At 40.1% G+C, this 19,240-nt stretch overlaps 1 protein-coding gene across 18 annotated transcripts in view; it reads right to left on the reverse strand.

The window, feature by feature from the left end:
* Window positions 1-19,240, reverse strand: part of PCED1B (PC-esterase domain containing 1B) — a 145,483-nt gene that overhangs the window by 36,080 nt on the left and 90,163 nt on the right. For 4 of the 18 annotated variants that reach the window (XM_015593185.2, XM_025050242.1, XM_015593186.2 and 1 more), the window contains 2 exons: window positions 9,498-9,614; window positions 1,519-3,177 (listed from right to left, as the gene is read on the reverse strand). The exons of 10 other annotated variants lie outside the window; for them this stretch is intronic. In XM_015593185.2, the coding sequence (XP_015448671.1) occupies window positions 1,809-3,177; window positions 9,498-9,614 (1,486 nt within the window). In that variant the 3' untranslated portion in view covers window positions 1,519-1,808. Of the gene's footprint in view, window positions 1-1,518; window positions 3,178-8,662; window positions 8,678-9,497; window positions 9,642-18,808; window positions 19,234-19,240 lie in introns of those variants that run through there. 4 more of the 18 variants (XM_015593189.2, XR_003047784.1, XM_015593188.2 and 1 more) reach the window with 4 other exon arrangements.

The following is a 19,240-nucleotide window of genomic DNA, read 5'->3' on the forward strand; positions in this document are numbered from 1 at the left end:
TTACTTGAGTACACAATATGAATTAATTATGTTCTTGAATATTTAACTCAAGTAAATATACTTGAACATCTTCTTTGCCAGGCATTGTGCTAGTAGCCGCTGAGAATTCAATAATGACCAAGATTCATAGAGCTTACATTCTAGTTGGAGAGGCTAACAAACAAGCAACTACTAAAGACAATGCTGAGCAGGGTTTGCAGTTCAAAAGAAGTAAAGAGTGCTGTAATAGACCTGAACTGTACTTTTTGATTCAATGACAATGGAAGGCCTCTTAGGAGGTGACTTGGGAGGTGTGGATGGAAGGATGAAGAATTACATGTCCAAAGAACTAGCAGGTTGGGGATGTAGAACGTTCTAGGCATAGGGAATAGCAAGTGCAAAGGCCCAAGTTATAAAAGAGCTTAGCATGTTCTACGAACAGTAAGAAGTCCTATGTCACTGAAAGCATAAGGAGCAATGAAGAGAATTCCAGAAGATTATGGTTGCACAACAATGTGAATGTACTTAATATCACTGAACTGTTTACTTAAAAAAGTGATTAAGATGTTAAATTTTATGTTATGTGTATTTTACCACAATAAAATATTTTTTTAAAAAAGATGCACATTGCAGAGGCAGGCAGAAGCCTGATCATGTAGGACAGTGTAAGACATAGTAATTGTACTCTAGGGTAATGGATTTAGACTTTGAAGCTTCACAACTATAGAGATATATATGTGTCATTTTAAGCCACCAAATTTGTGTTACTTGTTACAGCAGCCATAGGAAATTGACATACCTGGGGAGGAAAAGATTGTCCCTGTCTGAGTCTACTTGCACTTCTACCCATCTGTGAGAAACAGGATTTTAAGCAATTGGTGCAATTTAATCTGTAAGAGTGATGTCATCATTGACTCAGTGTTAGGTCCTCAGCACTGTATATCTAAGAACTCATTCCCCGTGGTTCATCAAGGGAGATCAGATTAAGGAGGAATAATACATATTAACTTAACTCACGAGAGAGCTATAAACCAAAACGGCAGTTTATTGGTTTATTCATAGGAATGTAAATACTAAATGCATCAGTTTACTCACATCAGCAGTTAAATGCTCCTTTCGTCTTACTGGGGAAATGGAAATCCAGAAAGAAGGCAACTGGCTCATCTTGAAGGCTGATGACGCCAAATCACACAGTCTGGTGCACTAGTCTCCCCCGCGGATTAGAACATTTAGATTGTTCAGAGATCTCACTCCTGACTTTGCTGGGACCTTCTGGCAAATTCTGACATGCAGTCACTACCTTTCTAGAGTCCTTGAATGTCATCATGATACTGCTTTGGCAATATGCTTCAAATGTGCTACAATGATTTTCAAATTTGTGGAAACTCTCGATTATTTTAGACAAATTCATTCTGGGTAGTTTACCAAGTAGATGCCATGACTATTCATTCAGCAGCTATTGTCCTTGCTCTTATGAAGCCAATTGTTTAATGGTAAGGAGAGGCACCATTAAATATAGACACACACAAAACCCACAAATACTTTTGTGAAACCACTTCTTTATTTCAATTTTATGTTTACAAAATGACAGAGAATAGGGAGTGGGGAGGCAGGAATAACACGTGGTCACCCCTAGAGAGTAGAGGAAGAGGCCATTGCCAACAAGATCGGGTCAGACTGCTCTTCTCTGCCGTTGCAAGTAACAGCAAAGAACAAAAAAAAGTCCAAGTATGAATCAATGGCTTACGTTAACAAGATCAGTCCGTTTAGGGAGAGTGAGGTGATCTGTCCAGCCCATATCCATGCAGAGGAAAAAGGCCCCAGTCAGTCTAATGAGGTCTCGGCTCTGGAAGGGCTGGGGTCCGCTTCCTGTGAGATTTGGGTCGCCGTCTCCAGGGCACATAGGGGCCACGAGGTAGATTCCGGGGAAAACCCCTATGAACCACAGGGGCCCACTGCTGATAAGGTGTGGGGAAGGAGGGCCTAGGCGGCTGCGGACTAAACATAAAGTCATCTTCGAAGTCAAATCCTGTCTGGGTAGATGAGGGGACATCTGAATGGAAATAGTTTAAGAACTGATCTGACTGGAAAGAATGGTCTGAAGAAAAATAGGTATCTTGGGGACAGAACGAGAACTGGGGGGACGTCACTGGGTGAGGGGAAATGGGTCGGGGCTGTGCGGGCAGGAGTGGGGGCAGGGGGAGGCGGGGAGTTGGGAGCGGGAGCAGGGGGCGCAGCCTACGGGAAGGCAACGATGGGGTCGGGAGCAAGACCTGTGGATCTCTGCCGGCCTGGGCCTGCCTCTCGACTCCCAGGCCAGGTTCTCCTGTCGCACGGCCTGCCTTGATCCACTTGCCCACTGGGTCGCGGTTGGGGAGCTCCACACCCCAGGCATCGGCCACGTGGGCCAGCAGGAGCTGGGAGAGCTGTCGGTGCGCGTATTGGTTCCAATGCACCCCGTCTCCCTGCCGGTGCTTCTCCGCATGGCGGAAGTGGAAATGCAAGTCCAACACGTCGAACCCGTGCTTCCCCGCCTCAGCAGAGCTGTAGAAGTTGGCTTCAATCACGCCGAGTCTCAGGCGGAGGGCCAAGGACTGCTGCTCCGGCAGGAGGAAGCCCCCGGTGATTTTCTCGCCAACCGGCATGGCCGTGTTCCACACCAGGAGGCATGACTCCGGCAGCACCTGGCCTAGGTGCCGGAACAGGTTCTCCAGGTTCTCCCGGTAGCTCCTAACGGAGTCCTGTCCGTACCTGGAGATGTCCCAGAGGCAGGAGTTAATGATGACCACGTCCGGGGTGTGCTTGTCGGCCTGCAGCTCTTCCAAGACGCCCTGGACATACTCGTTGTAGACGCGCGTGAGGAAGTAGAAACGCACCAGATGGTGGCCGGAGCAGTACTGGCGGACCTCGCGGTAGCTGGTGCGGTTGTGCATGGGGCTCTTCTGGCCTCCGACCACCAGCTCATCCTGTTCAAAGCTCATCTCCCCCTTGACCTTGAGCTGTCTGTGAGTGAGCAGGCAATCTTTCTGCAACAGGAGCACCAGGTCCTTGTACACGGACCTCTGGACGGAATCTCCCAGGACCACGACGAATTTGTTGTGGAGCAGCTGCCGCACTTCGGAGGACAGCAGGTGGACCATGACGCCCAGGGCAAGCGGCCTAGCTCCTTTCTTTGAACACGGATGGGTCTGCAGATAGCTAGGACAGAAGGAGAGAGTAGCTGGGAGGGACCCACTCTCGGCAGGGCTGCTGTGTGGGTAGGACTCGGGACTAGGAATGGAGTTTTGGCCCGGGAAGCCTGCAGGATGGAACTCCACCTTAAGGCTGGGAGTGGGGAGAGAGAGAACAAGGCGGGAGCCTGGAGCCAGAAGCCCTGCGTGGCCCGTCCTCAGCTGAGGCCTGGGACTTGACCACTGAACTGCCTGCGGCTCTTGGAGGCCCAGGTCCCACCAGCCAGGAGGGGCCAACTCGGCCAGCCCTCTTCCCCGCTAGAAGGACAATCCACCACTGGGAAGGCAGCCCAGATGTCTGACAACTAGAGAATGGTCAGGCAAACTTCACAGCTGCCAAATAATGAGGACTGGGAGTAAGTATGGAGAATGTTTGTGATATGTTGTTATAGAACTTACTGACATGTGTGCCCCATATGATATAGGTATGCATAGATAACATTGAAAAATATATGCAAAAACATAGTCTTTAACAGTAGGATTATGGATGATTTGCTTTCCTCCCTTTTTTGTAAATATACCTTATGTAATCTTATATTACTTTTAACAACATAGGAAAAATTCAATGAAATGCAGCAGGTAGGAGGAGTACATGTGCCAGGTCAGAAAACGTTATAAAAACGGATTTCTTTAACAAGGAAGCAGCTGCTGCTTACTAATAAGGCTTGTAAAAAAGAAATAAAATTTGAAATAATTCACGTGAAATAATTTCAGCTGTAATATTCTTTGCTTTCCATTTGAAGGAGATCAGACTATGCTACCTCAAAATATGCCATTTTGGCATAAGGATGGTTTTGAGGGGAAGAATCAACAGCCACAGTTAAGTTCTCTACACTCCCCTTATCTGCCTAAAAGCAGTGTATAAATTCCCCTTAGAGGAAGGTGCCCCTTCTCCCACCAGAGAGAAGGGTCAAGGTAGAAGGCAGAAAGTCGTCAACACCAAGATGAGTTTATATGTAGAGATCTTACTAAAATAGCCCAGATTTTCATCAGTTCCCCCATATATTTCCTAGTCACGTCCCCACGATCTATCATTCCTTGAAGCTCAAACCCTTTTCCCTTTGTTAAAATGGTATATAAGCCTCTGAATCTAACTGCTCCTTTGAGTTTCATTTCTTTTCCGTGAACTCTCGTGCACATAAATACTAATAAAAATTGTGTGCCTTTTTTTCTGCTAACCTATCTTTTGTTAGTTTAGTCACAGGGCCCCAAAAACGAACCTGATAGGGTAGAGGAAATGTTCTTTCCTCCTCAGCACATTGAATAAAATGTTAAAAGTTAAACTCATCTTCAAAACTTCAGATGAAGTTTGTTGCAAGCTGCCATTTACAGCCATATTCACTAATGAATAAAAGGTAGAAACATACTTCAATACTAACACGTCTCAGATGGAGAGGAGGATGGCACTCACTGCGTACTTACACAGAAGCTGTTAAAATTCACTGTGGCTTGAAATTCGTAGGCTTTTATGCATTAGTAAACATCTTAATAGGTGTGGGTAGATAGCTATTATTAAATAACATTCAGTTTTTAAAAGCTATATACTATTTGTGGTTTTAAATGGGTATAAGTACAAAAATAAAAACATGAAAATTGGTAGACTGTAAGAGTTGCCCTAAGAGAGCAGTTGAAAATATTGTCTTTTTTTCCCCCAAAGAATCTCCATTCGAATGTTTTTTTGCTATCAGAAAAAAAAGCATAAAAATAGGATTTAGCTCACTGTGGTGCAACAAATGAAACTTAATTAAAGCAAACTCCAAATCCCTTTGGGGTGCGGTCATGTTCATTTGTTTATCATCATTTATTTATCCCACTCACACTTATTAAGCTCCTACTAAATGCTCCACATGGGGTATATAAAATGAGTTAAACCTGATCTTCTCCTTCACGAGCAGGTCAGAAATATTCATTGCTAACTGTAACAGAAAGTAGAGAGTGCTAAGTGCCATGAAAACAGAATGAACAAGGGCTGTGGACTTTTATGGGTCTTTGTGAACAGAATTTCTTTACCCCAAACCTAAGTCTCCAAAGTATAAAGGTGCAGGGGAGACCTTTTACCAGGGTTCCTATGCCACCAGCTCTGTGTGCCCTCCTCTGTGGGCTGACACTCTGGTCATATTCTGTGCCTAGTCCCCTAGGGTATTGAACATAACCCCTGCCATTAGAGTTCTCTTTTCAAGGCTGGCAGATCTGATAACCTAGTGCTGTCTCCTTCAGTGCTATTTTTGCTAACTTGGCCTAATGGATTTCTTCTCTGGATGTGAAGTACCCTAGACTTGGACTCACAGATGTGAGTCAAATCCATTACTTAAAAAAGCAGTGGGGCATGGAGGCACCTAAGCATACTGATGAAAAACATTGCTTTTTGAGCCACACACTCTGGGTCTCAATCCCAACTCTTCTGTTTGCTATCTCTTTGTCCTTGGACAAGTTATTCAGCCTTTCTCTGCCTTAATTTCCCTTATTTATTGAATGAGACTTTTAGTAACCATTTCATATTAATATTAAATGTAAAGTGTTCAAAACAATGTATGACAAGTAGTAAGCATGATAAGAGTTTTATTATTACTGAGCAAGTTTCAGAACACCAGGTTAGCCATCTGTAAAAAGATGCTGCTTGTCTAGCAGGGTTCTGTGAAGATCGAATGAGATGATCCAAGTGGAAGATTTTGAATAAAACAAAATTAATATTTATTGAATGGCTACTGGATGCTAGGTGCCTTACAAATATTTTCCTATTTATAAGATAATTCTTATTATTCCCCTTTTATAGGAAAGGATATTGATGTGATGGAGCTAAGACTTAAAACCACTGACTCCAAGATCTGTCTCTGTAGGAGACCTCTTTTAGACCAGAATCCCTTGCATGCCAGTCTGAATCCTAAAGTTTGGCTCCTATCAGGGGGACAGGCAGGAGAAGGGTCTTTTGGTGTGCTGGCAACCATTTACTCTGCCTGCCTAGGAGAGGTGGTTCATATCTATTTGGCTGTGTGTGTGTGTGTGTGTGTATGTGTGCGCGTGCACGCGTGTGTGTGTGTGTATGTGTGTGTGTGTGTGTTGAGGGGGCGGGGTAGGGAGTGAGGGTGGAGGTGGGGTGTGTGTGAATAAGAGTATATTTTTCTCCTCCTATATGGTAATCTCAAGCAAGAGACGTGCAAACTTAAGAGATCTGGATTTTAGAATAACCAAAACAAAACTCTACACCTGGGCCTCATGGTGTTTGAAGTGTTCTGGCTGCCCTGTATCCTGATGAGTGAACTTAACCCGCTCAGGTGCTGCTCCAAGGTCTCAGAGCCAAAATGGGGCAAAAATATCCAGCTGAGAATTTCTTACTGCTCTTCTGCAGTGGAACGTGCAGATTAGACTACAGAAAAGAAGGGAAGGGAAAATGACTGGGAAGAAGCATTCCAGTGAGAAGCTGAAAGTGAAAGGAAATTCATGAAATTCTTGATAAAGAGCACCACAATTTAGCAGGATTGACACCCTCAGGACTATCGCTCTGGGAAAGAAATCTTTAAGCTAAGACGCCAAACATTTAAAAAAAAAAACACAACCAAAAAAAATGGGGGAGGATTTTTTTAAGGCAGGAAGCAGAGAATAATTGGGAGAGCTAAATCTTCTCTCATCTTAAAAAAAGGGTCAGTAACTATTTTCGAAGCTCTTTTTCTCTATAAAACTGAAACAAAAAAGAGGTTTGAAAACAGATCAATGGTCTTTTTAGCCTAGGCTTCTTTCTTTGCTTCTAAATTGCTAAACTCACTTATTAGTTTTGGTAGCTGTTTTATAGATAGATTGCCTCATTCATTCATTCACTCATTCATTCATTCATTCAAGATCTCTGAGAACCAGATATGGTGCTTGGTGGAAGGAGTAGGAATAAAAATGCAGTCTCTTTTCTCAAGAGGACAACTGTGGAAGTGGACATGTAAAAATATCAAAGGAAGAGTTAGCAGCTAGAATTGATGTATGTAAATGAAGCACCAAAGCCTGTAAGGGAAGGCCAAGGGGGAGAGAGAAGGTTATACGACGATCATTGCAATCTGTGATTCCAACATCAAATGAAAACCAGTTTTTGAAAAGAGTTGCATGATGATTCCTCAAATCGTAATTATAAGTGCCATGTTTTTCTGTTTGCAATGTAAAATTTGGCTTTTGGCTAAAGCTCTGTCAGAAATATGCATTAATAATGGCTACTACTATAATAAATTACTTAGATTTCTGTTCAGGGATAATTAATTTTTTAATAGTTTCATAAGCCATGACTTATAAATCATTGACTACTACTGCTTTATAACTACCACAAACCAAACACATAGCATTTGTTTTTCATTAATCGAAGTGTTGTAGAAATTAGGCTAATCTTTTTTTCTTTTCTTATTGATCTTTAGTTACAAGAAGAGTGACACATTTAATAGGCCAGTTGCTCCAGAGACCTTGCAGAGAAGCCTTAAATCAGAAGTAATCACTAACAACTAGATGTTGTTTCGATTACTTGTAGGGAGTACTTGTAACTAGTTTAGAAGTTCCTTGCATACGACTAACCATCTTAATGATGTGACATTATACTGAGAATATAAATAGTTCATTTCCTTGTAACTGCATTTTTGGTGATCAAATCAATACTTTGAACTTTACAAGATCCCCTTAAATTTTAACACAATAGATGGTACAAATAAGAAAATAATTATTTTTCATGAACTTAACTCTACAACTTAGCTATCTATGTCTTGGCATTTGCTTAGTTTTCTAAGTGGAATTTAAACTTGTCAAAAATTAAACTGCGTTTCATGTAAAGTTTTCAAAGAAAAAACAAAAGCGAACAATTCAAACTTCTCTTTGGGAAAGCTTAATGAATGGCCTGTGGATGGGAGATGATTTTAGTCAATTCAGTTAACATTCACTCCTGTACATAACCTGAAAATGGGGAAAATAATGCAGGCCTACTATTCTAAAAAGTGGTTTTAGGAGCAAAATTTTAAAAACAAACAAACAAACAAACATGAAAGTACATGGTAAATAATGAAACAAAAATTATTTCCAAAAAGCCAACGGAGAAACCAATTCCAATTCCCATCTCGAATAACCTCACCTCCAAAACAGGCCTCAGCTTCGCAGCCCATTAAGTAATTCAGTAAAAATTTAGAGAACACCTGTGCCTATCTGGGGCTGTGACAGATGTCATTCTGCAAATCTGACTCACACCTCCAACAACTATCATGATTCTTCTACCCCACCCCTAAGTCACTCAACCTTACCCCAACGTGTGGCTCATATTTCTAACTTGGCTATTCACTTAGTCCTCACATACCACGTGTAGAACCTCAGATACACTGACATAAATAGAAAATTGAAACAGCACTTGTGATCTTCAAACGGGGCTCCACTTAACCACAGGTTTTCCTTGTGGAGGCAGGAATCCAATTTGTGTCTGTAGCATCCCTCTGGGCCACCATCTTAAATCTGTGACTCTTTTGGAATAAAATATCAATACAAGAATTTCACACACTTTAAGAGTCTAAAAATTATCAAGTTTAGAAATCCTTAAGTCACTATATTTTTCCCATAGTAATAATCTAACAAAATTTCCTATGAACTATAGAAAGAAATGCAGAAAGAACGGCATCCTTTATGAATGAGGTGGGGGTTCAGAATACCTGGTATATAAGTAACTTCTCTTATAAAAACAAAAAATAAACTATGGGACCTTTATTCAAATAGCCCCCTTTTTTTTAAAAAAGAAAACCTTTTACACAAGGCTATCTTAAAGTAAAAAATCAAATCAATTCACATAAACAAAATATGATTTCAATCATGTAATGACTATGACAAACTTCCATATTATGGTCTCGAACCATTATTTAAAGTACATTTGCTAATTTCCTATTACTCTCTAACACCAATGAAAAGATACCAGAAAGCAGTGACCTGGCTTTCACTTCCAGGAGACTGAATTCAGACTAGGATTCTGGCCCTGAACAGCTGTGTGCTCTTGGGTTGGCTGTCCAACATTCTGAGCCGGTTTCCTCTTGGGTCATAAAGGGACAATATCACTTACATCACTGAATAACAGTGAAGATGAAAAGAGAGCCTATTGAAGTCTATCCGGGGCCTAATACAGGGCCTGCCGTTCATCAGGCACCTTTAACCCTCTGCCACGGCAACCCCTCCCTGAGGTGGCTCTAGAGAAAAGCCAAGTCTACAGACAGCAAGCACCTTGCTTAGTTCCCTCCCTCAAATCCTCAAACCCGAAGTTCCCCTTTCTTCTCTCCCACAATGGCAGAGCTGTACCTCCTCGTTGTGAAGGTGGCTCGTCTTCCTATCGCCTCAGGACTTTTGCTCCAGGATGTCCTCCCAGAGAAGGGATGATTATGCAGTCCACCTTCTTCAGGCTCCTCTGGCTGGCTCCTTAAGCATGCAAACACATTCTAGTTTCTTTTTTAAAAAAAGAAAGGAAACTTCTTGGACTCCACCTCCAGGACAGTCCTATCTTTTGCCTCCCCTTCAAGGCCACTTCTTAAAAAGACTTGTTTGCTCTGACTGTCTCTGGGTCCTCACCTCCCACTCACTCCTTTTTTACTTTACTTTGGCTTCCAACTCCATCAAACTGAAGAAATGTTTGTCAGTAAATCACCAGTGATTTCCTTGTTGTTCCTTTCAATGGCCATTTCATGGTCCTTATTGCATTCCCAGCTCTGGGGGCAGGGACATCGCTGACCACACCCCTCTGAAAAACAGCTGGGGCGTCTGACACCTTCCGTCGCCTGCCTCACCTCCCCTAGTATCCTTTGTGAGTTTCTCCTTCTCTGGCAATTTCCCAAAAGTTAGTCTTTCTCAAGGCCCACTGATCGGCTCCTTTCTTCTTTTCTTCAACATTCTTTCCCTCGGTAAATTCATCCACGCTCATGGGGTCAGTCAATAAGATGGTCACATGGTTCACCCTTATTTTCTCAGCATAATTAATAGTGCTTCCCCCACATTCCAGTTTAGATGCAAACAAATTATATGGTCCCCTTGCCAATTACCATTTGTATGCAGATGATCGAATTGAGGTATTAAAGCACTGTGGCTGAGAGGGTGGGCCCTGGAGTCAACCCCCTGGGTTTATATCCTTTTCCACTATTTACTAGCCTCTGAGACCTTGGGCAGGTTAAGTAATCCCTCTGCACTTCAGAATAACACTATAGATTTCTTAAGAAGTAAAGATTAAATGAACATACGAAAAGTCGTTAGCGTGAGGTCTGGGACATTTTTAAGTGCTCAATAAATTTAGCTAGCCCAAACTTGTCTTCAGAGTTCCAGACATATTCAGGTGAGTAGGAAAAAGTTCCGGGGTGGGGCGGGTGGAGCGGGGAGGAGTAATTTAGTCTCTGTGGGCCTCTTATCACTTCTAAATTCTCTAGATGCCCTTTTATCTTCCCATCGAATTGTGGCTGAATTCCTAAGATAATCTTGTGACCTTTGAACGATCTTCCTAAAGGTAAATATTGGTCCTCAGTGGGAATGATGGCAGCATATTCTTGCTGTGCATTTTCAGAGAGCATTGGCTGGTGATGAGGTGAAAATAAACTCTGCTTCTGAAACGCTTGGATCAAGTCATTTTTATTTTTCACGACTATGGCTGTTTCCATTATTCTGAAAACATCAAAATCCTCGAATGATAGCTTGGATATAGAACAGTTCAACTATTTCTTGGCAATAAAAATTAAGATATAATTCTTGAAAATATACTTTAGAGAGGAAGATGTTGCAATATATTTTAGGAAGCTGAGCGCAGTGACCAATTTCACTTTTGCTTTAGATTTTACGGTTAACTTTTTTGCTTTCTATAAATTATTCTTAATCTTTAAGAAAATTTTTGACTCTGAAACACTTTCTAAAATGGTATTGTTTTTACTTTATGTTTTCTCACATAAAATTTTATCGTCTAGGTTTTCAAATTTCATATCTTCACTTTCATTTGATATGCTAGCATAACTCCAATGTTTTGCATTTATAAACTTTGTTCTTTAACCTCAGCTATGATCTTTCCTTTTATGCATCTCCCCAAAGCCTGTGGGTGAACTATAGAGCTTGTATATATCCAGAGGGCTTTTTCTCACCTCTTATGTTTGCACTGCAACTCAGCATTGAAAGTTCCCTAATCCTTTCCTCTACTGAAATTCGGTTCCTTAAAACCCAGTTGAAATGCAATTCTGTCTGCGAGCCTTCTCTATTTTCCTAGACAGAAAAATCTCTCCTTCATCTAGCAGATGCCTCTATTTATTACGTGGTTCTGTTTTGTACTATAATTAACTGCCCAAGTCTCTTTCTACCCTAGTATATACCAGTTCTGAGTGGCAAAAGTGGATTTCACCCATCCTTGTACTCCTCACAGCCCAGTATTTTATGCATAATAGCATTCATTGAACATTTACTCTGTGCCAGGCCTAGTCTCTTCTCCCAATATAATGAGGTAGGAACTATTATTATCTTAATTTTGTGGATGAATAAACTGAGGCTTGGAAGAGGTTATGTAAATAGCCCAAGGTCGTTCAGCGGGAGAAGGCAGAAGCAGTCTGTTACTGACAGTGAATCTTCTGATTGATTAGGTACGTTTAAGACTTTTTGTTGTTGTTGTTCCTTTAGGAGGAAATATGGTTCCAGAGTCTGAGCTTTTAAATTTAGCTATAAATATCTGTTGAAATTAAGAGGAAAAAAAATAGTCTTATCTAGAAAAAATATTTGCATGTTGTTTTCCTTTTTATTCTCTGTTCAAAAACAAAACAATGTTTTGTGCACAGCTTTAAATTTTTCTTGAGAAAAGAGAGAAGGTATGAAGTCAACTTAGGTCAATTTGCATCATACTAAGCTAATTTCTATTAATGTGTAAATGGAAAACTCAGTGCTACACTAAATTATATTCGTGTTTCAAAATTTTTATATTTATGCTGACTACTCTAGATTCTAACCAATGGTGGAAATAAAAAGTCTCCGTGGTTGAAAAGGAAGGGCAATGGAGAGCTAATAATGACTAAATTGCTTTCAACTGATGAACAGGTTGGATTCTGAAAATTCTGTCTCCGAGAATGGCCACAAAAGCCCATTTAACCAGCAAACATTAAGCTGAATCAGCAGGCTGGAGTTTCTGTCACCCCCAGTGCTCATTTCACCTGTTTTCATCCTTAAATGGGAGAGATGATCCCTATGTTCCTCTAAGGAGATGACACAAGAGAGCTTCTAAAATGGATATTATTTTATCATTGTTGTTAACAATGTAATACCTGAATACTAAGTGCAGTAGTGTTTCTGTGGGAGGGGAGAGTTTTTTAATTTAAAATTGGGATTCTAAGGGCCAGTCTCAGCCTTGTTTCTCATCTACACTGTTTCTCAGAGGGATCTAAAAGATCTGGATTCCCACTGCTCTAATGTTATCAGTGGGATGGAGGATTTCCCCAGTTTTAAACCCTAGGTCTGGGACCAGGAGAAGGGACAAGGTCCATGAGGTGAGCAAGCTGACCGAACAAGATTCCATGCTCGGAAAATGACGCACGAACTAACTTCTGACACCAGGCTTTTCCCAACTCCTGCTTTCCTTGCTTCAGCTCTAAGTTTGGACCTGTGAGCTTCTCTTTGTATTGTCATATCCCGCAGAGCTCTCAGCTTCTCTCTAATCCGTCAGGAACAAAAATAAGTCAACAGCTCAGTACTGCCTATCCTAGAGTGAATTGGGAAATCAAAGGAAATGCTCCATAAACTATACAAATGTTAATTATTGTTATTTCGAGCCACCTCAGCATTTTGTGGGAATGGGATTTAGTAGTTAAGGAAGTTTTCCAGTTAAACGAAATTTTTAATTTAGTAACACGAATTTAACTGGTTATTCGGTAATGTTATTTAGTACCCTCTCCAACAGCACGTTACACATTTCACCTGCTTACTTATTTATTCCCCTTAAGAATGCTATGAAATTGGTTCATTTTTTTTTCTTTCTCCATTTTACACATTCGAAAATTAAGTTTGGCAGATTGAGTCATCTGCTCGAGGTCATCCATTTTATAAAAAGCAAAGCTGGGAGTCAAAACTGATGCCAAGCCTTTGTGGTCAACCACAACATACAAGATTGTACATACAACAGATGTTTCGCATCCTTTCTTGTTCACAACCTACTTTTTCTTTCCACGGTACTTTAGAGATTTAGTAGTTTATCAATCCTTCTCATGAAATAACGGTTGTCTCTTCAGGCTGTTAAGTGAGGTGGGGTGGAGTGGGCTAGGGTGGTGATTCCTTCCTACAGTAAGTGCCCAAGAAATGAGGATGCCAAGAAAGGCTGGTCAGAAATGCAAAATTAATGCTTAAAATAAAATGGAAAGTACTTAATCATTAAAGTAACCAGTGATTAAAAATGTACCTCTCAGTTGATTCTAGATCTCGTCCCTAGACAGACTCCTTTCTTGGCTGTGGATCAGATTACCAGATCGAAGAGTCCAGAGAGCCTGGGCTGCAAGGCAGTTAAGTTCACCTCTGGGCGCTGCTACATTTGTGAGCCAAGGTCTGGGGAGAGGATGCCATTTCCGGTGGCATTTGACACAAATAATACGAGTCAGCATTTACTTTCTTGCAATAGGAAGAGGAAGACTATGACTGAAGCTTTAGTAATCGGCAAATATGAAAATATAAAATGGTTAGTAAATCCAAAATATAGCATCTTCCTGGAATTTAGCACTGAGCTTGTTTTCAATTCATATTTCTCAATAATTAGGGTGTAACGTATATTGACTCTAACTTTGTTTTGTTTTCACGATTCAGCCCCTTTGGCTCTTATTACTCTAGCTGATATGGTGTATTCATAACAGAAAAAGCTATTAGTGTGGGGAAGGAGGGAAAGATGGTGAGCCGAGAGAAAGGGGAAGTGAGAAAAGAGAAGTGGGGAAATGATAAGAGGAAGATTGCTCTCTTTTTAAATTAATTTAGATTAAATTAATCCTGTATTTTTGTGTGATGCTCCTCCCCAAAGCGGAAGAATAGCTCTTTCCACAGCTTCAGAAAAATATGTCAGGGAAACACAGAGAGTGGCAAGCCAGGACAGTTTTCTGATTCCAACAGGTAACTGGAGGTGGGAAAGGGAAGTGCTGTTCTGATTGATGAGATATAGGTAAGCTTGGAGCTTTCTTTGCTTTTGTTTGGAAGGATGTGATTTGGAGGAGGAGGAATATCACCTCCCCTGTAAATACCAAGATGAAAGAGAAGGAAGAAATAAATCAGAAAAAAAAAAGAAAAAAAATGAGGAAATGAAGCTTAAAAAAGTTTTTCCTAAACAGTGAACCTTTTATAGATATTTTAAACACTTTATGATGGAGCATTTCTCCATTACATTAAATGGTATAAAATAACTAACAAGAGTAACAGGTTCCGAACAGCCCTGAAATGCATGCCCTATGCCTCAGTTTTTTTTAAATACTGTGCTATTTGGGGAAGCTGGCCTATAAAGCAACACGGTTGTCTTTTCTTGAAAAATGTCATTTTACTTCACTTCATTAACTACTCAATATGCAGCTTAAAAATTAATCCTACATATTACACATTGTTTTGATTCCCTATCTATAGCCATAAATCAAGGTATTTTGCATTTTTTTCATGAATTTTAATATAGTCATTATTGTGTCTTAAGGCAGGGCTTCATCTAGAACTCAACTGATAACTTTCGTATTTTAAAATTCGTAGTAGTCTATTACATAACTGAAAATTTGCCATTATTTGATTCTAGCATTTCTGTAAATGAGTTGCAAATCTTTCCAGTTTTTTAGATTCCAGCTAGTCTGTATAGTGTGAGAAGAAAAGAGCAATCTACGGGAGGATGACTACAATTCACATAATCATCACAAGACCGGAGAACAGAGGGATTGTAATAATGCAAATGATAATCTTGATTATACTCTTTAAAATAAAGTTAAGACCAAGCAACATATTTTCTACTGATTTTCTTACTTCCAAGAACTTATTATGATACATGGAGACAGTTAACTATTGATTTTCTGGCCCCATTTCCTGTTCCTGAGCTCAGTGTGCTGGCTTTCTTTATTATCCACCAAACTTGGCTTTTTCCCAAAAGGTAATGAAAACTTACGCATGTATAATGCTTTATACTTAGAATGTGCTATCTCACAGCAGATCTCCCTTCGTAAAGTAAGGCGAGCTCTAATTATTATCTTTATTTTGCAGATGGTAAAACTGAGGCCCTGAAAGAGTTGGAATGACTGTCACCTTGATGAAGCAGTGCAGGGACCTGGAGCGCTTCTGAGTGCAGTGTGTCATCTTCTTTGCCTTCTAAGTGGGAGGCCACACAAGGCACACTGCTGTTATTGTCATTCTTAAGTTATTTTGCTTATTTTGAGAAGGCATTTAATGCACATGGCAGAAAACTTCAAAAGGTACAAGGGGCATGAATGAGAAGTAAGTCTCCCTTCCTTTCTTGTTCCCTAATCCCTCATTTTTCCTTCTAGAAGCAACACTGTCATTGACTTCTTGTCTATTCTACTAGAAATATTCTATACAAATATTTTAAATCTCTCTGAAATATTTTACTCTCTCTTCTTAAAAGTGACATCTGGGTAATGAAAAGTGGTCTGATTCTGGATATATTTTGAAGGAAAATCTTCTAGGAGAGAAGGTGAGGTATAAGAAAAGGAGAGAAAACAAAAATAGCTCCATGATTTCTGGCCTGAGCCACAGGAAGGATGAAGTTGCCATTTACTTAGATGGAGAAAATTTGAGAGAAACAGGTTTGGGGAGTGGTCAACTATTTGGTTTTGGGCTTGTTACATCGAAAATGCCTTGTGCACATCTGAATTGAGATGTTGAATGGGGATTTGGATAGACAGACAAGTGTGGAGCTGAAGGGAGAGACTAGAGGTAACAATTTGGTTTGGATGCTGTCACCAGTGGCGAATGTGAAGCTAGAGCAGAAAAGAGGTCCGAATACGGAGCCCTGAGGCATTCCGGGTGGAGGAGGTCAGAGAGATGAGGAGGGACCCATAAAAGAGACTGAGATGGAAGAGTCAGTGAAGCAGGACGAAAACTAGTGGAGTGTGAAGTTCTGGAAGCCAGGAGCAGAAGTGTTTCAAGGGGGGACTCACAAGAGGGGTTGTCTGTGTCAGAGATAATTGATAAGTAGAGGAGGATGTTTGACCATTGACTGTAGTACAGAAGACATTGGTGACCTTGAAAGAATGTTGGGGACAAAGGCTAATTAGAGTGGTTAAGAGAGAATAGGAGAATTGGAGACAGTACCACTGTCCAGGAGTTTTACTATAAATTCAGTTTCTCTTTATAATAAAGAGAAACTGAGAATGAGAAAACAGCTGGAGGGGGAAATGAGGTTAAGAGAGTTTTAATTTCTTTTATGATAGTAACAGTAATAGCATGTTTATTTGCTTATGAGAATGATTCCGTAAATAGAGAAAAACAAATGATGCAGGAAGAATGGGGGGGAAATTACTGGAGCAATGTCCCTTGAGTTGGTGAATGGGGTGGGATCTAGTGCCCAAGTGGAGGAGTTGGCTTTGGACAGGAACACGGATGTTTCAGCCAGAGAAACTATGGGGGAAGACCGAGTACCGGCACATGATGCTGGTGCAAGGGTAGGTGTGGAGGTGCCAGCTTGTGGGGGTTTTCCTGATTGGGTTTTCTCAGGGAAATATGCAACAAGGTCAAGGTCATCAGCTAAGAGTGAACCTGGGGAAGGTGGTATCAGAGATTTGAGGAACAAGAAGACATGGAATACTCACCTAGGAGATGGGAGAGGCTGTAATTATTGAGCAGCATGGTGACCCGCTTAAACCTGGGAGCCTTTATTTGAACTGAGAGTGTGCAGCATGGATGTTTGTTTTTTGCTAGCCTATTTCAGCCACATAGGTGCAGGTGCAGAATAGGCAAAAATTGTGTTTAGTCAGGATTTGGGTTTTGCCTTTTGGTTTCTATTATTGTATGCTAAATGCCATTGCAAATTTATAATTTATTTTAAGCCATAATTTGTTTAAAACCAAACCCATAAAAGCCAAATATTTTAGTCAGCAAAAAATATTCTAAATATAAGGGCAAAAATAATGTATCTTTTTATATTAACAACTCTTTAATAGCTCCAGCCACAGATCCATTTAAACTTATCTTTATAAAGCCACTATCATCTTATCCACATTTTCTATTTCAAGGATTACTATTATTTTTCTTATCTTCTTGGAACAGAGTGCTTCAAATGGGCCAGAAATCAAACCACTAAATATTTACTTAAAAAATGAACTTATTTCAGCCAGCTGGTGTGTGTTTGTGTTAAAATCTATGCCTGGCCACCTTAAAAAAAGGACTAAATTTGGCAAATCATAAAACAATATGTGTTTTCTTTGCTTGTATGACTTGAAACAGTCTACATATTCTTGGTAATTTCTCTTCAAAACACGTGCATTTAGCAATTTCAAGCACATATGAGTAATTTGCTTCTTTTGGAGCACAAATACTTTTCTGATAGTATATGAAGAATATTGAGACTCGGGATTAAAACTTCTCATGAGTTCACTTTAATAACTGAACTAAATTCTGCGCTAAGTCAGTGCATGCAAGCTTTGGTGCTGTTGAGGAGCGAGGTGCTGTTGGACTAAGAACCCACCTCCTGAGTCTTGGGCCCATAGTCCCAGAACCACATTTCATGACTTTCAAGGGAAAAAAAAAAAAAGGTTATAAGCCTTTTCAGAAAGAATAATTTAATACCCTAGCAGAATTTGGCCTTGAATTATTTAGCAAACTCCCTCACCTCTAAATAATACTAAATTTTGTTAGAAGACTCCAAACCACTGGTTTAGTTTTCTGATTCCCATTCTCTCTCTTTCTTTATCTCTTTCACCATCTTAACGATTTTTAAGTGTATATACTTCAGTAATGTTAAGTGTATGCACATCGTTGTGAAACAGACCTCTAGAGCTTTTTCATCTTGCAGATCTGAAACTCTACATCCATTAAACAACAACTCTTCCTTTGTCCCTCTCCCCAGCCCTTCGTAATCACATTCTACTTTCTGTTTCTATGAATTTGACTGCTTTAGACACCTCGTAGAAGGGAATCATACAGTATTTGTCTTTTTGTGACTGGCTTATTTCACTTAGCATAATGTTCTCAAAGTTCGTACATGTTGTAGTGTGTGACGGAATTTCCTTCTTTTTTAAGTCTGGATAATATTCCATTATCTAGTTTTCTAAAGTTCACTTGATGACCACATCTCAGATACTCTATTTATGTTTTATATTACCAGTTAGTTGACTTAGCTATTTATTAGTTGCAACAAATTTTCCTTTTTTCAATCCACGTTAGCATAAACTATACAAAAATAAAGAAGCTTCATCGTAGCCCAGAAATATGCTAGTAGCATCATCTCTTTCCTAATCAGAGAGGGTGGCAAAGAGTCTTCCTTTACCTTTCACATTCATGATCTGCATTTTTATGAGACAGACACATTAACCAACTAAGCCATAGAGCCACCACAATCTACATTTTTAAAATTTCTTTTTAAAATGCCTTTTTATTTCCAACTTGTCATATTTGAAAGTGCTATTTGCAGCATTGTCAGCTTTTAAAATTTGGATATTTCAAAAAACAGCATGCTTATAAGTGGCATTATAAATTAATTCTAACCATGATAACATTATTTTTTGCTAAAATCAAAATGCTAACCTACATATATTTGCATGGAGAGATTATGGATGCAATGATTTTCATTTTCAAATCTCTCTGAAACTCGGTTATACAACATTTATAAAGAATAAGTTCCAATATTTTAAATGATATTAATTGCTAAATTCCTGAAATGAAGTTGCTTTGTCCAGGGAGGTGGAACTTGCTTAATGTTTTTGATGCCCACTACTCTTCCTTTCTGCCTTCATCAGATGAACTCTCACTCAGTGCTTCCATCGGCCAAACCCAGTGGTTGAACCCCAGGATATGAGGTTGAGTGAAACATGGTCTCTGTGTTCAGGAGCTCACAGTCAGTGAGGGAAAAACACTGAAAC

This window comes from Pteropus alecto, unplaced genomic scaffold (assembly GCF_000325575.1).
Source record: "Pteropus alecto unplaced genomic scaffold, ASM32557v1 scaffold196, whole genome shotgun sequence".
NCBI classification, from domain to species: Eukaryota; Metazoa; Chordata; class Mammalia; order Chiroptera; family Pteropodidae; genus Pteropus; species Pteropus alecto.